Source organism: Schistocerca piceifrons, chromosome 2 (genome assembly GCF_021461385.2).
Source record: "Schistocerca piceifrons isolate TAMUIC-IGC-003096 chromosome 2, iqSchPice1.1, whole genome shotgun sequence".
Classification (NCBI taxonomy): Eukaryota; Metazoa; Arthropoda; class Insecta; order Orthoptera; family Acrididae; genus Schistocerca; species Schistocerca piceifrons.
The window spans coordinates 697,628,853-697,646,968 of NC_060139.1; the positions used below are offsets into that span (position 1 = coordinate 697,628,853).

The 18,116-nt window shown below is 44.9% G+C and overlaps 1 protein-coding gene across 2 annotated transcripts in view; it reads right to left on the minus strand.

The window, feature by feature from the left end:
• The window catches only part of LOC124775488 (cysteine-rich secretory protein 2-like), a 251,618-nt gene that overhangs the window by 27,227 nt on the left and 206,275 nt on the right, over positions 1 to 18,116 (minus strand). For both annotated transcript variants that reach the window (XM_047250321.1, XM_047250322.1), the window contains exons 3-5: positions 14,633 to 14,777; positions 7,533 to 7,669; positions 62 to 207 (exon numbers count right to left, since the gene is read on the minus strand). In XM_047250321.1, coding sequence (XP_047106277.1) covers positions 62 to 207; positions 7,533 to 7,669; positions 14,633 to 14,750 — 401 coding nt within the window. In that variant the 5' untranslated portion in view covers positions 14,751 to 14,777. The remainder of the gene's footprint in view (positions 1 to 61; positions 208 to 7,532; positions 7,670 to 14,632; positions 14,778 to 18,116) is intronic.

Here is an 18,116-nt window from a genome sequence, read left to right on the forward strand (position 1 = left end):
TTGTTGAGTCGTATTACGATCAGTGTCGGCAGTTAAAACCGGTGCCACGATGCGGCCTTACCAGGGCACCTGCTGCGTGGAGATGAAGATGTTCTGGCCACAGGAGCCGTAGTTGTTGACCCAGCGGCCCTGCATGTCGTCGTGGGTCAGCATCAGGCAGCGCTCGGCCCACCGCTGCGCAGCCCTCGCCGCGCCCTTGTGCCACGTCTGCAAAGTGCCCAAATGTCCAGTTACCTCTCATTCCAACTAACGACTATGACTGTGACACGTCTCAGACTCAGTCAGTCTTTGAGTCACACGTCTAGGGGAGACAGATCACGACATAGGGTACAAATATTAGGTCGGTCAGTACGGCCAATTACACTTACATAGGCAGCAGGAGAAGTAATGGAGTGTGGATAATGATTGTCTGCACTGACACGCTTAGTCCCCTTCGTGGTGCAGTTACGACTGTGCAGAAAATATCAGGTACTAAATTATGTGACGTGTTTGTGGCGAGACTGTTAGACGCTGAAAAAAAAACAGCCAACACTCAGAAGTGGAACATGTTAAGGTACCAGTTATCACAGTATGTCTGTACCTAACCGTCTAACACAATATAGTGATAATTGATACCTTAATATGTAACCACTTCAGCGTACTAGTTGAGTTTTTTCTTTTTCTTTTTTCTGCGTCTGACAGTCTTTCCTCAAACACGTCACACAGTTCACTATTTATATCTTCTGCACCGTCGTAACTGAGGCACGAATCAGACTACATGCATCAGCAAGGACTATCTTGTTTTGCCGGCCGCGGTGTCGGAGCAGCTCTAGGCGCTTCAGTCAGGAACCGTGCGACTGTTACGGTCGCAGGTTCGAATCCTGCCTCGGGCATGGATGTAGGTTGGTTAGGTTTAAGTAGTTCTAAGTTCTAGGGGACTGATGACCTCAGATGTTAAGCCCCATAGTGCTCAGAGCCATTTGAACCATTTATCTTGTTTTGTCTCCACGTGTCCACATTCCAGATTCTGCCATGCGGGCCAAAGGTAAATAAACATTAAGAGCTTCCTTGTGCCAGGTGTAATTGGCGATACTAACCGACCTAAAAACATACTGCTCGTAGTAGCTATAACTATTAGTCTGCAAATGAAGTAAATACTGATGTAACGTTATTCAGTACACTGTCCTTAGTCATCAACAGAAATATCTGCACTTATACCGCCAACACCCTGCATATTTGATGTCTCTCCTAAAAGTAGTCAAGCAAATTTTGTCTCATGCTTCGGCAGCTATTTGCAATTTACAACTGCTGTCCACCCAAACAATTACTGCTCATCACATGTTTCATGCGAAGCCGACTGTCAATAGAAGTGTCAATTTGTTTCGCAGTACAAAGAAAATAATTTTTAAAACGGAATTTTGCGTGCTCATACGATACAGCGGTCACAACTAACTCCAGTGCGCTATTCATTTTGTCGATGTGTACGAACAGGGGCAGCTCAACGTGAAGAATAAATAGTACTCCAGCAGCGACTAAGCAGCGCTGTTGGATGGCGGTAGCAGACAACGGGGGCAGCGTGGCATGAGAGTCGTAGTTATAGTACTGGTTATTCTTCCTGTCCCTGATGATAAGCACGGTAGAACGAATATCGCACTAGGTTAATTTGGGACCACTCTAAGGATTGAGCACGTAAAATTCTGCTTCCAAAAATAACTTTATGCGTAATGGGAAACTAACCACCACTTCCCGTCGACAATGGGCGTCGTGTGAAAGACGCGATGAGCGGTATTTGTTTGAATGGACTGCAGTTAAACATTGCAAAAAAATGGTTCAAATGGCCCTGAGCACTATGGGACTCAACTGCTGTGGTCATTAGTCCCTTAGAACTTAGAACTACTTAAACCTAACTAACCTAAGGACATCACACACACCCATGCCCGAGGCAGGATTCGAACCTGCGACCGTAGCAGCAGCGCGGCTCCGGACTGGAGCGCCTAGAACCGCACGGCCACCGCGGCCGGCTTAAACATTGCAGAAACGAATGTGTAAACATTTACTGAAATACTGGAGGAATTGCACCATGACTCTTAGAAAGGTACCCGCTATATTTGGGACAGGAAAATAAAATAAAATAAAATGCAGCTTTTGCTGGACGTGCGAAATTTGTGTCTTTTAGGTGTTGTGCCTGTAAAGAGCATTATCAGTCAGGTTGCGGGCCCACTCCAGCGTTACAGCAAACCGAACCCAAACGACGCCGCGGTCCGTCGAGAGAAGTCGGTATCGTCACATCGCAGACCTCTTGCGTTGGTGAAAGGCCGCTTACTAGAGCCGAAATATCGCTAAACCAGATAGTTTTTGTTGCGGCCATTTGTGACGGTCGATTAATGCTCCGTGTCGAAAAGTAAACGCGGGGCAGCGTTGGGTCAGGGTCCCTGTGGGCACAGGCCAGCAGAACTGGCGTGACGTGACGTACAGTGATGGATGTGTCCCGCAGGAGGAGGACCTGCTGTCGTAACCACCTAGCTAGCCTGTGTGACGCAATACTCAAGAGGAAATCTATCACATTTCAAGACTCGCAACGTAATAATTTCTTCGACAGATCTGGATCGTCTACGTCTGACCGAGTTCTACTTAAAAGGCATATGTCAGAGCCATTAATAGTTTAAACTTTATGTTCGGTTTCAAAAAGAATTTTATGAAAAACTAGAATTTTATGCACCGACAGTAAACAAAAATTAATGTATTAGCCACAGAGCAACACACTTCGGCGACGTCGTCGGGCTACTTACAGCAGTGCGTTAGACCACCCGGCTAACCGGGCGGGCTACTTAACCGTACTAGTATTTTCCAATCACTACGTATACATTTCAAAAAGAAATTAATTTCATACTGGTACACTGAATGAGGTAGCACAGTGGTGCCAGTTTTTGTTTCCTGTGGTTTGCGAATATCACCCAAGATGAATGTCGGTATTGTTTCTTCGAAAGCGCCCGCCCGATTTTCCTGCATCACTCTTACCCAATTCGAGTTTGTATACCATTTCCAATGACTTCGGCGTCGACGGTACGTTAAACCCTAATCTTCCTTCCTCTCTACTTCCTTGTAGGAAACGTAACATAGTAGGGAAACCAGGACATTATAATAACTTAACAATCCCTTTTAGCGATCTTTCATGTATAAAAATACAAAATTGTGGCAATAAATATAGCGAAATTTAGGAAAGAAATTATAATGAACTGTATTATGAAGGGAACCATTTCAATAAAAGTAAAGGAGGTCCATTCTGCTAGTACATGGGTTAACGAAATTATCACATGGTTACATCTAACGATTTAAAAGTTAATTTCTCCTGAGTTCGTTAGAGACGGGTTGGTGGCCGAAACTGGGAAAGAGAGTTGTCCATGTCTTTGCTGAAGCAACTATCGCGGCATTCTTAGGAGAAAGTAAATCTTACGCTAGCTTCAACGAGTACGAATTCGGTCCTCATTTTTCCTCATTACATGTCTGATACGTTTGCGGCGGCTCTTTCGGTAACACTGGCATCGATTAAAGTCATTAAGTACTTTTCAGTTCACTAGCGGGCTACTGATTTTGCTTTCTTGCACTTTCCCTTGATTTCAGTTCAAATGGTTCAAATGGCTCTGAGTACTATGGGACTTAACATCTGAGGTCATCAGTCCCCTAGAAATTAGAACTACTTAAACCTAACCAACCTAAGGACATCACACACATCCATGCCCGAGGCAGAATTCGAACCTGCGACCGTAGCAGTCGCGCGGTTCCAGACTGAAGCGCCTAGAGCCGCTCGGCCACTCCGGCCGGCATTTCAGTTCTGTACTGCTTTTTCTACTACTTACCCATTGGGTCCTGCAAATTTTTTGCTCACCCTTTTATCAACCTAACTTGTAGTTACGATCGCCTCTGAGGATTAACTGTAGTCCGCAGCTCGTGGTCGTACGGTAGCGTTCTCGCTTTCCGCACCCGGGTTCACGGGTTCGATTCCCGGTGGGGTCAGGGATTTTCTCTGCCTCGTGATGACTGGGTGTTGTGTGATGTCCTTAGGTTAGTTAGGTTTAAGTAGTTCTAAGTTCTAGGGGACTGATGACCATAGATGTTAAGTCCCATAGTGCTCAGAGCCATTTGATTAACTGTAAGTACCTCTTCATCATCACACTGCAAATACTCTACGGTTTACGCCGCTTCTCCAGTTCGTGTATTCCCGCTATCCTGCCAGTCTCCCTTCTTGTTTCCTCGGGGTCCCAAGGCCGCTCTTTCTTTGGCCATCGGCTGTCGTCTATCCTTTGTAGATGCCCATACCGTTTTAAACGCTTCCTCTCTATGGAGTCAGTTACTGATTTATCGATACCCATAGTCTCTCTTATGTTGGTGTTTGGTAGACGGTCCAGCTTTGAGTTCCCTCAATGTCACCTCCTAAAGTCCACCTCTGGCGCAGGCAGCTTGTTTCTCTGACGGTTATTTTGTGCTCCGTACTTAGGAATGTTTTCAACAACACAAAGATGTATCATCTGTTTGGTACTTTCTGTTATTTTGTTATTCCAAAGGACCGACTTCAGTTGTCGCACGGCCCTATAGCCCTGACCTATTAAATTTTTTGTGATATCTTCACATCTTCCGATTGCTGATATCATAACCCCCAGGTACATAAAACAATTAAAACCCGTGATCTTAATGGCTCCAACCTCCAGATTCGCTATGGTATTGTTGCCAGCCTTTAGTTATTGTTTTCGGGAGACTGATTGTGAGGCCCCAATTTTTGTATTCCTCTTTTAACTTCTGAAACGTGTATTCAGCATCATCTTGGTCTTCTGTTTCAGCCATCAGTGAAGAAAAGAATGTCCAATTTTCCGTCAACTACAGGGATTCCCATGTCCTCACATTTGCTCCTCCAGCCTGTAAGTACTTACTTAACATGGATTTTAAATAGCATCAATGCGCCTTTTTCTAACACAAGACTCCGGAATTTCCTAGTTTGACAACATTCACGCAGTTCGCTTCGAACTATTTAACAACTTTGATGTAAGTAGTTGCCACGCCATTAGCCTTCATGTCTACAGACTGTTTTGTAGTGCCGTATCATAGGCCTTCTACAAATCCACAAATACTACGTGAGATTCCAGTATTTTGGCAGTTTTTTTCTCTATTGCATTCTTTCTTTGATGTGTTATATTCCGTTCTACTGGAAAACTCGATATTTCATGGTTTATAGTTTCTGCTGCATTATGAACTTCCAAAGTCATTCCTCCTAATCCCTTGAAAAATCGCCTTTTTTTAAATTTTAAGCGTCTCCTCAATGCTACTGCAACAATAATCGTGCTTACCAAGTCGATCACACTATAGTTTGAACATCAGAACAAAAACCACAGCTGAGAGGAAAATACACTCTGAGACAAAACATAAGAGGAACCACGAAGAAATTATTCGAATGTGATGGAAATCGGTAATTGTGATGTACAAGTATAGAAAAACTAATGATTACAATTCCAGAAAAAATGGATGGTTTATTCAAGAGAAAGAGCTTCACAAACTTAATAAGCCAATAACGCGTTGATCCACCTGTGGCCATTATGCTTGGCATAGACTGACGGAGTTTTTGGAGGTCCACCTGACGTAGATCGTGCCAGATTCTATGCAGTTAGCGCCTTAGTTCGTCAGAATCCCGAGCTGGTTGCAAAGCCCTGTCCATAATGCTCCCAACATTCTCAGCTGGGTAGAGAACCGGCAACCTTGCTGGACACGATAGGTTTTGGCAGGCACCAAGATAAGAAGTAAAAGCTCTCGCCGTGTGCGGCGCACGGGCAATATCTTGCTGAAATGTAAGCCCAGAGTGGCTTGCCATAGCGGGCAACAAACGGGGCCGTAGACATACCGTTGTGCTGCAAGTGTGTCACGGATGAGAAGCAAAGGATCCCCGCTATGAAAAGAATTGCTACCACGGGAGCTCACTCCTGGCTGTCGCGCCATATGGCGGGCGACAATCAAGCTGGTATCCCATCGCTGTAAGGGTTGTCTCCTGACACGTATTCGATGATTATCAGGGCTCAGTTAGAAATGGGACTCATCACTGAAGACAATTCTACTCCAGTCAATGAGATTTCAAGCTAAAGCTGTAGAGATACCCCGGATAGCGTGGGGAATACCAACCTGAATGTCACCCCCCTCCCCTTAATTTCTTTTCATAACATGACGTCCTTGGTAGGTCATCAATCGGGTCACCCATTCAGCACAGCAGTCCGTCAACGATGTTGTACGCCCAGTTTTGTTGGTCTTCATGGCAAGCCATCCTGAGCTTACATTTCAGCAAGATCTACATCTACATCTACATGGATACTCTGCAAATCACATTTAAGTGATTTAAGTGCCTGGCAGAGGGTTCATCGAACCACCTTCACAATTCTCTAATATTCCAATCTCGCATAGCGCGCGGAAAGAATGACACCTATATCTTTCCGTACGAGCTCTGATTTTCCTTATTTTATCGTGGTGATCGTACCTCCCTACGTAGGTCAGTGTCAACAAAATACTTCCGCATTCGGAGGAGAAAGTTGGTGATTGAAATTGCGTGAGAAGATTCCGTCGCAACGATTTCGCAATGATTTACAGCCCAAATACTGTATCATTTCTGTGACACTCTCTCCCATATTTCACGATAATACAAAACGTGCTGCCTTTCTTTGAACTTTCTCGATGTACTCCGTCAGTCCTATCCAGTAAGCATAATGCCCGACCGCACAAGGCCAGAGTTTCTACTGCTTTTCTTCTACTTTCCAGACCCTACCTTGGCCTACAAGGTCCAGCTCGGGATTGTGACGATCTAACGCACCTATTGGACAGAATTTGGCACGATTTGGTTCAAATGGCTCTGAGCACTATGGGACTTAACATCTCATGTCATCAGTCCCCTAAAACTTAGAACTACTTAAAACTAACTAACCTAAGGACATCACACACATCCATTCCCGAGGCAGGATTCGAACCTGCCACCGTAGCGGTCGCGCGGTTCCAGACTGAAGCGCCTGGAACCGCTCGGCCACCAGCGGCCGGCTTGGCACGATTTCCCGCAGGAGGCTTCAACAAATCCGTCAATCGATGTCAAGCCGAATAACTGCTTGCATAATGGTCAGAAGTGGACCAACGTGTTATTGACTTGCTCAGTTTCTGAAGGACTTTCCCTTGAACAAATCATCCAGTTTTTCTGAACGTGTAATAATTTGTGTATACATGTAACACACCTGTCGATTTCCTTCCCATTCGGATAATTCCTTTTCATTTTCTTTCCTTTTTTGGAGTGTGTAAATTTTGTATAACACAAACCTGTCAGTTTTCTCCAAGGTTCAGGTGTAATCCGAGGCTTCTATAGCAAATTGTGTTGTCTCTCTGTTACACACACACATGTACGCGCACGCATGCACGCACACAATTGAAAATGATATGAGGCTGTTAGCTTTAGATTCTCCCCTCCCCCCCCCCCCCTCCTCTCCCCTGATGTTAGTCGGTTGGCAACAACCAAACGGTGAGCAAATTGCTGGACTCACCATCTTGAGCATGTTGGAAGCCGGCGGCGACACCTTGGTGCGGAAGAAGTTGTGGTAGAGGAGGATCTTGCGCTGCACCTTCTTGCCGGTGGTCACCAGCGCCCTCGTGGGAATCTTGTTGCCGTACACCCTTGGGCCTGTGAAAAATTTAACAAAAAAAGTAACAATGTGAGAGTATATCCCCGCAGACCTGTGCAACACATGCGATTGATAGGAGGGAATACCTTGAACGCATGACTACGAGAACTAGAACCCAGTATCTTAAAGGATCAGCAAAACCTGACGAGGCATTTGCTGCTCGGCACAACGAATAATGTATTAGTAGACAGAAAGTCAACGAGTTCAGATTCACTGACAGTGTGTAAGACAGATCAGCAGAAATGGAATAACAATCTGGATTTTTCATTTCGTGAATGTGGAACTGAACAGATTTCAGTCAACTTCTTATAGTGTTACTTATGTCCAGTCATGTGTATCATTAAAGACATGACCAAAGTTACTACTGAGGTCAAATGTTGGTCTGCAACAGATAAACCGTAAGTTATCTTAATTTTTCTTTCGTCCCTAGTTAATTTTAGTACATGTTCTATATTTTGCATTGACAGTAGCGCATCAGTAATAGCACTTCAAACGTGGACTAGTTACCTGAGTAACAAATCAATCAGGGACATTTCAACCCTTCCTTAACTGCTCAAGTCGACTGTTGCTAATATAATTGCGAAGTGGGAACGCGAAGGAACACCCACAGCGAAACCAGGACCATAAATACCTCAAGCACTGACAGAGTGGGGCCGACAAGCATTTCAGAGATTGGTTATAAAAAATCGCATGAAATCAGCAAAGGGAATCACTTGTGAGTCACAGAGTGCCACCAGCAGTCAAGCTAGCACAGCGTCACTGCGTATGGAGTTAAAGAGAAGAGGGCACAATGTTGGATCAGCTCCTCATAAGTGATAGATTTCTGTAGTCAATGCTAATCGACCGCTTGAGGTGGTGTAAAAAGTGACGCCGTTTGACAGTGGACGACTGGAAGCGAGTGATTTGGAGTGCTGTATCTCGCTTCTCCCTGTCGTAATTTGAAGAGGGGTTTGGGTTTGGAATACGCCTGGACAATGTTGCCTGACACCATGTGAAGTGTACACAATGAATTATAGGGGAGGTTGTGTTACCACACGGGGGTGTTTTCCGTGGTTACGGTGTGGTTCAATTACTGCGCATAAGAAAACGCTATATATGGAAGGATATGAACACATGTTACAGCTTTGCGTAGAGTGGAGGAACAGTTCGGAGACGATGATTGTTTCAGCATGGCAATGCACCCTGCCGTAATGCAGCAACTGTGAGACAATAATTTGTGCATAATAACATTCCTGAAGTGGACTGGCCGTCCCAGCCTCCCGATCCTGAACCCAAAGGAACATCCAGACCCCAGCGTCCAAGATTACTACCTTCTTTGGTTTCGGCGCTTGAGGAAAAATGTGCTGTCATTCCTCCACATCCATTAAGACACACAACTGAAAGAGTCTCCAACACAGTATAAGTCATCGTAAAGACGAAGTGTGGACACATCCCATATTAATGTTCACTAATAGGTGTCCGGATACTTTTAACGCCGTACTCTGCTGGCGTTTGCACTCTTCGTATGGGGCCATTGATGTATGTGAGTTGTCACAGTTCGTAGCAGAATTGTTCCTCGATTGATTCGCAGCGACATTTCATCTTGTCTCGTATGGTGCGTCACAAGAAATGCTTGAAAGTGAACCATCTACGAGATTTGAGTCGGGCTGAAGACATAATCTTACGACTAAATTGTTGAAGCTGACGGCTGCTCGCGTTATGCGGGAGCTCTTGGTTCGGATCCTGGTCTCGCATAATTTTTCAGATGCGAAGAATTATGAGTATCAAAGCGATAACTGCAGCAGTGAGCTTATAACCCTAGATGGCTCTTGTAAATAAGCAAATCAGGAATCAATTATTTGTTAGATGAGTTCTAGTATCTATCTTCCCTGCAGTTTTTACTCTCTACAGTTCCTTCTAATACCATGCAACTAATTCTACGATGTCTTAACACACGTCCTGACATTTGTCTCATCTTCTTGTCAGTGTTTCCCATATGTTCCTTTCTTCGCCTACTTTGTGGAGAACATGCTCGTTCTTTATCAGTTCACCTAATTTTCATCGTCCTTCGTTAGCACCACATCTTAAACTTATCGATTGTCTTCCTTTCCGGACCCACAGTCCATGATTCACTACTATACGACGCTGCATTCCAAACGTATATTCTTTTTATACACTTCGTAATAAAGGCGGGTCCCTACACAAGGCATCAATCAACCCCCAATCCCTCAAATTAAAGTCACCATGTGGGTTAACGCATTTATCACTAATTACACTGCTAGCCACTAAAATTGCGCCACCATAAAGGCGATATGAAACAAATATGAAATTGGCATGAAGAGTACTACGTGCTTGGATGTGCAATAGATTAGCGCTTCAACACAACCGAGTGGATTATTCGGTCGAAAATCGAAACTGAATATTGGTTGTCGAGCTCCCTGTGAGAAGGAGAAAAATCCACCAGCACATTTCGACTTCGACAGCGGCAGAATCTAGGCTTATCGAGTCTGTGGTTTATTGTTCCGCAATATGGCTGACTGCGTCCTCTTTTTCAGACTGGCGGTGCCCACCTGTGTCCAGTACTGTCGTTCGGAACACCTCTGCTGGCACCTCCCTGTGCCCTGCGTCAAACTAGGCCGGAAATGGTCGCCGTGCTGACAGTCCATCGTGCTCCATTTGTCATCGCACTGTCCGTGTGTGTTCCTTTATGTGAACGAGCCAACTCCCTGACTAAAGGTACGTCACGTCCCTGTACGATGCTGCGAGGCCGAGCGAGGAATACGCCTGTCCTCTCGAGGCCTAGTCGCGCTGGACGGCTGAGATCCTCCATGAGGCTGCGTATGGTCCCTCTGAACCCATGGCCTCCACATTCTCACGATGCCTACATCTACATCTACATTTATACTCCGGAAGCCACCCAACGGTGTGTGGCGGAGGGCACTTTACGTGCCACTGTCATTACCTCCCTTTTCTGTTCCAGTCGCGTATGGTTCGCGGGAAGAACGACTGTCGGAAAGCCTCCGTGCGCGTTCGAATCTCTCTAATTTTACATTCGTGATCTCCTCGGGAGGTATAAGTAGGGGGAAGCAATATATTCGATACCTCATCCAGAAACGCACCCTCTCGAAATCTGGCCAGCAAGCTACATCGCGATGCAGAGCGCCTCTCTTGCAGAGTCTGCCACTTGAGTTTGCTAAACATTTCCGTAACGCTATCACGGTTACCAAATAACCTTGTGACGACCTTCTTTCGATCTTCTCTATCTCCTCCGTCAACCCGACCTGGTACGGATCCCACACTGATGAGCAATACTCAAGTATAGGTCGAACGAGTGTTTTGTAAGCCACCTCCTTTGTTGATCGACTACATTTTCTAAGGACTCTCCCAATGAATCTCAACCTGGTACCCGCCTTACCAACAATTAATTTTATATGATCATTCCACTTCAAATCGTTCCGTACGCATACTCCCAGATATTTTACAGAAGTAACTGCTACCAGTGTTTGTTCCGCTTATCCTATAATCATACAATAAATGATCCTTCTTTCTATGTATTCGCAATACATTACATTTGTCTATGTTAAGGGTCAGTTGCCACTCCCTGCACCAAGTGCCTATCCGCTGCAGATCTTCCTACATTTTGCTACAATTTTCTAATGCTGCAACTTCTGTATACTACAGCATCATCCGCGAAAAGCGGCATGGAACTTCCGACGCTATCTACTAGGTCATTTACATATATTGTGAAAAGCAATGACCCATAACACTCCCCTGTGGCACGCCAGAGGTTACTTTAACGTCTGTATACTTCTCTCCATTGATAACAACATGCTGTGTTCTGTTTGCTAAAAACTCTTCAATCCAGCCACACAGCTGGTCTGATATTCCGTAGACTCTTACTTTGTTTATCAGGCGACAGTGCGGAACTGTATCGAACGCCTTCCGGAAGTCAAGGAAAATAGAATCTACCTGGGAGCCCGTATCTAATATTTTCTGGGTCTCATGAACAAATAAAGCGAGTTGGGTCTCACACGATCGCTGTTTCTGGAATCCATGTTGATTCCTACAGAGTAGATTCTGGGTTTCCAAAAACGACATGATACGCGAGCAAAAAACATGTTCTAAAATTCTACAACAGATCGACGTCAGAGATATAGGTCTATCGTTTTGCGCATCTGCTCGACGACCCTTCTTGAAGACTGGGACTACCTGTGCTCTTTTCCAATCATTTGGAACCTTCCGTTCCTCTAGAGACTTGCGGTACACGGCTGTTAGAAGGGGGGCAAGTTCGAATTGGTATCCCATCAGGTCCAGTGGACTTTCCTCTGTTGAGTGATTCCAGTTGCTTTTCTATTCCTTGGATACTTATTTCGATGTCAGCCATTTTTTCGTTTGTGTGAGGATTTAGAGAAGGAACTGCAGTGCGGTCTTCCTCTGTGAAACAGCTTTGGAAAAAGGTGTTTAGTACTTCAGCTTTACGCGTGTCATCCTCTGTTTCAATGCCATCATCATCCCGGAGTGTCTGGATATGCTGTTTCGAGCCACTTACTGATTTAACATAAGACCAGAGCTTCCTAAGATTTTCTGTCAAGTCGGTACATGAAATTTTACTTTCGAATTCACAGAACGCTTCACGCATAGCCCTCCTTACGCTAACTTTGACATCGTTTAGCTGCTGTTTGTCTGAGAGTTTTTGGCTGCGTTTAAACTTGAAGTGACGCTCTCTTTGCTTTCGCAGTAGTTTCATAACTTTGTTGTTGAACCACGGTGGGTTTTTCCCGTCCCTCACAGTTTTACTCGGCGCGTACCTGTCTAAAACGCATTTTACGATTGCCTTGAACTTTTTCCGTAAACACTCAACATTGTCAGTGTCGGAACAGAAATTTTCGTTTTGATCTGTTAGGTAGTCTGAAATCTGCCTTCTATTACTCTTGCTTAACAGATAAACCTTCCTCCCTTTTTTTATATTCCTATTAACTTCCATATTCAGGGATGCTGCAACGGCCTTATGATCACTGATTCCCTGTTCTGCACTTACAGAGTCGAAAAGTTCGGGTCTGTTTGTTATCAGTAGGTCCAAAATGTTATCTCCACGAGTCGGTTCTCTGTTTAATTGCTCGAGGTAATCTTCGGATAGTGCACTCAGTTGTATAATGTCACTCGATGCTCTGTCCCTACCACCCGTCCTAGACATCTGAGTGTCCCAGTCTATATCTGGTAAATTGAAATCTCCACATAAGACTATAACATGCTGAGAAAATTCATGTGAAATGTATTCCAAATTTTCTCTCAGTTGTTCTGCAACTAATGCTGCTCAGTCGGGAGGTCGGTAAATGGAGCCAATTATTAACCTAGCTCGGTTGTTGAGTGTAACCTCCACCCATAATAATTCACAGGAACTATCCACTTCCACTTCACACATTGGGATCTCGGCCAACAAGGGTGACAGTACCATGCAATGGTAACTGTAGTTTCGACAGGCCACGGTGTGGCCGCTATCGAATTCAGACACGTGCTAGTAGATGTTTCTCCTTCATAGTCGAGGCATAACACAATCTCGTCACTTGCAAACAACAGTCAAATGCTATTTTAGAATCGGGAACCTACTGCTTTAATTTTCGTTATGAACATAACGTAAAGGCGTAATTTGTGCATCTGCGCTGAAATACTAATCACTCAGCCGGCCGAAGTGGCCGTGCGGTTAAAGGCGCTGCAGTCTGGAACCGCAAGACCGCTACGGTCGCAGGTTCGAATCCTGCCTCGGGCATGGATGTTTGTGATGTCCTTAGGTTAGTTAGGTTTAACTAGTTCTAAGTTCTGGGGGACTAATGACCTCAGCAGTTGAGTCCCATAGTGCTCAGAGCCATTTTTTTGAACTAATCACTCATGTATCCAAGCATGTAGTACACTGCATACCAATTTGTCGTTTTTCGCCAGCAGTGCACACAAAAATTAGTACTAGCACTTTTGGAAAGTAGACTCCCCTCCACAGTTCTAAACTAAATAACCACTCGTTGATTTTGAGAAAAATAGGCTAAGCTTACATGTGCTGACACTTTTACTAATAGCTACTACTCCCGACAGCAAAACAGCACACAGTTTTGATTGGTGCTCATTATACAGCAAACTTGTACATTTTATGTACTGATACGTCTTTTACTAGTTTCTCTTCCCGACAGGAAAACGGCAAACAGTTTGATTGATACTCATTGTACAGAGACTAGGTAGAATTTAGACATGTAAGGTTCAAAGGGATCACACACACACACACACACACACACACACACACACACACACACACACACACACACACACACACACACACACACATCACAAAACCAAAGACACCACAAAACACCCGACCGGTGTGGCCGTGCGGTCCTAGGCGCTTCAGTCTGGAACCGCGTGACGCTCAGAGCCATTTGAACCATTTTTGAACCACAACACACACAACGACACAATACAAACAAACCTCAACACAACACAACACAACACAAAATTTAACGCACACCACAGCACTCCACAACACAACACACAATGCAGCACAAAAAAACAACACAGAACACACCACAACGTGCCACACAGAACAACACATACACATTATCATACACCACACAACACAGCACCACCCAAAACACAACTCAATGAACAACACAATATACCTGACCAAATACAACACTCAATACATCACTACACTAAATAGAACACAAAACACCACACAAGACAAATCAGGGCACAAAACATGACAAAAAGCAACATTCTCAAAACACAACATACACGAAACAACGAAAAAACACAACAAAATACAAAATGCAACACGCACCACACTACAAAACGACACAACACTCTCTCTGTCTCTCTCTCTCTCTTTCCATAATGAGCAGAAGCATACTCGCAGCGCTACAACCCATTCGCACAAAGCACCCTGTATGTAAAGCTCCTTCAGATGGTGAGAGCGGCGCAGCCCTCCGGCCAGTACTCACGGGTGTCGGTCCTCCAGGCGTCAGCGTCGGAGAAGAGGACGAGGGTGAGGGCGGCGAGCACCAGCAGCCGCAGCAGGCAGCGGGCGCGGGGGCCGGCGGCGCCGGGGCAGGCTGCCATCGTGCCACGAGAGGTAGCCAGCTGGTCCTACAACACGCCCAAACTGAGCACGTGTAAACAGACAACCGAGGAATAAAACACGAGGAAATCAGCGTTTTGCAACCCGCCGCCCAGGTAGATCAGCAACGAGGCTGTATTACCCAGTTGGTCTACCTTCCAAATGGACGGCTGGGCCTTTCTCAAAGGATTATAGAGAAGCCCCAAAACAGCGCATGGCCGGAGGAATGTTTCAGCACAGTATATCTGAAAGGCAGTGGTACCTTGTTCGGTGACTTGAATAGATACGAAGCACTAGCGCAGTCGACTTGTTGACAGTACTATCCTGGGATTTCCCTGCAGAGAATATGGGGTAACCTACATCACTCTTCAAAGACTACCTTCTGTTCTGAAGCTGGCTATGTGAAGTATCTGATAATATTTGTCTGCGTTTATACACCACAAGCCACTTTCCGGTGTGCGACGGAAGGTTCCTCTGGCCTATCATACACTACTACCATGTTAAATTCACTCTTCACGAATGAGGTCTGAGAAAAAACGTCATCGGTAAGTTTATGTATGATCACTTACACTCTAAAGAAAAAAAACTACGTATCACGAAGGAATGATTCGAATGGGACGGAAATCGGTACATGTGAGGTACATATACAGACAAACAAATGATCACAATTACTTCACAATTGAATAATTTATTCCAGAGAAAAAGTAACACATTTGTCCAATTCTGACCTTACACAAACAGTCATTCGGATTTCCATTGATTGATGGAGCCGTTAGATGTCCTCCTGAGGAATATCATGCCAAATCCTGTCCACTTGACACTTTAAATTGTCAAAATCTCGAGTTCATTGGAACGCCCTACCCATAATGCCCCAAATGTTCTCAACTGCGGGGAAATTCGACGACCTCGCTGGCCAAGGTACTGTTTGGCAAGCACGAAGACAAGCGGTAGAAACTCTCGCTATGTGCGGGCGGGCCTTGCTGAAATGTAAGTCCAGAATTACTTGCCATGAAGGGCAACAAAACGGTGTGTCGAATGTCGTCAGCGTACCGCTGTGCCGTAAGGGTGTCGCGGATGACAACCGAAGGGGTTGTGCTATGAAAGGAAATAACCCCCTGAGACATCACTCCATGTTGTCAGGCCGTATGGAGGGCGACAGTTAGGTCGATATCCGACTGCTGCCTCGGGCGCCACCAGACACGTCTTCACTGGTCATCCGTGTTCAGTTCGAAGACAATTCGACCCCAGTCAGTGAGACTCAGAGCTTGGCAAATCCTACCTTGACCACCAACATCAACGGATCTCTTCCCAGTTGACAACGTTCGGAACTTTATGGGTACGACCCTTCAACCAGCTCAGGATTTTACCTAACGCGCCAGTTGGACAGAATTTGGCACTACATCCCGGAGGAGAAATCCAAGAACGCTGTCAAATTAGCGCTAAGCCGAATAACTGCTTCCATAAGGGTCAGAGCTCGACCAAAACGTTCTTGACTTGCTCAGTTTGTGAAGCTCTTTCTCTTGAATAAACCATCCAATTTGTTTTGAAATTGGGATCATTTGTTTGTCTGTACATGTTCATCGTATATACCGATTTCCATCCCATTCGGATAATTCCTTCGTGGTGGGTCTTTCTCAAATGTATGGATGAGGTTATACAGAGTATCTCATGAGAAATGGTCAGTATTGAGGGATACGACAGGAACGGTCATTAGATCCAAAAAAGGCTAGTAAACATGGACCCTAAAATAATGCCTTAAGAGCTAAGAGCACTTCTTCATCTTCGATACACTGAAACAAATCTCTTCTATTAAAAGCTCTTCGCTTTCCATACTTTGAGGGATGGAAGCACGAAACAAAAAAGTAAAATAAGTCTAATAAACATGCGCTCTGAAGTGCAAACTTTAAGAGCTATGAGCACTTGTTTATCTTCGCTACTATGAAACACATTCCTTCTATGAACAAGTGCTCATAGCTCTTACTGTGTGCAATTTAGAATCAACATCTAATAGACAATGTTTTCTTGTTTTCGTCCATTCTATCTCCTCCCAAAACATGAAACTTATGTTGCAGTTACTGAATTCCATAACTCTTATGTGACCTTCTTCTGTTGCAGCGGGCGCCGATTTAGGAGAGCTGAGGCTGTGGAGGTATATTTGATATCCTTCATGCTGTGTAAGGTATTCCAGTCATACATAGTGGAGAAAATGAAATCGACACTGTCGCATAAATATTGACAGTTTGTTACGTTTGGAATCTGTTTTCAGTGAGGTTGACAGTTGACAGCCCCAGCTGCAAATAAAGGCTTACTTAATGAACTGAAAATCACTCTACTATATGAACACGAGCTTAGTGAAGTTAGTTTTGTATACTCACATACGAGAACTGGGCAAGAAGTACTTGGGAGGTTTATTCTGTGCGTAAACTCGAAAGCGAGCAGAGTGATGGGGAAGTCGCCTTTTCAAGAAGAGCGCTACAGCTGCAGTACGGGATGATTAAGAATCAGTTTACCCTCAAGCCGGGTAGAATAATGTGCAGAGATTCACGTAGAACCTGTCCAATGCTTTTCATGTCTTAGAATTACTAATAATTCATATCTGTATTCCATGTAGTGTTAACACTCCCAACGGAAAATAAACATACCTGAGTGTGTCAGCTCTCTCTGCCGCCAGTGATTCATAAGATGAGCTTCTGCAAGGGTGGTATAACGTTGTGAACTGCGTTTAGTTTCTTCTTGTGGCGTAGTGGGATAAAGAGAGTGAGAGATCCTGTGGTTGCTTTTCAGTTTGTAGACCTGTGAAGGAGGGACGTGCGACCTACCTTCCTCCACCCCTACCCCCCCCCCCTCCCCCCTAACCATCACCAGTTACACCCCTAGAACAGAATTTAACACTGCGGTTACTACAGCTGTTATGAAGTACATGAAATGTATTCGCAGTTGCGAATATGGACAACCATCATCTTTATAATGGGATGACGATAGTAAAAATTTCTGCCAGGCCGGGAAACAAACACGGATTTCCCGCTTGGCTACCCGTGCACGATTCACGGTCACCCCCAAACTCCAATGTGTCGACAACTGTGTGTCTACAATCTGCACTCGTGCATCCATTTTGTATAGTCCCGCACAGGGCAGGCATTTTAACTGAAAGTTACTTGCCCAGTTTCAGCCGATAAATACGGTGTCGTTCACAAGTACGATGCCATGTTCCTTCGGACATGCATGCATTATTCAGTTATTCCATTACACGGCTGATGGTTTCCATATTCGCATTGCGAATACATTTTATTTATTTCATAGCAGGTATAGTCGCCGCGGTGCCTATCCCTTCGGACATGCATGAATGTTCGAATGAACTTTTCATAATA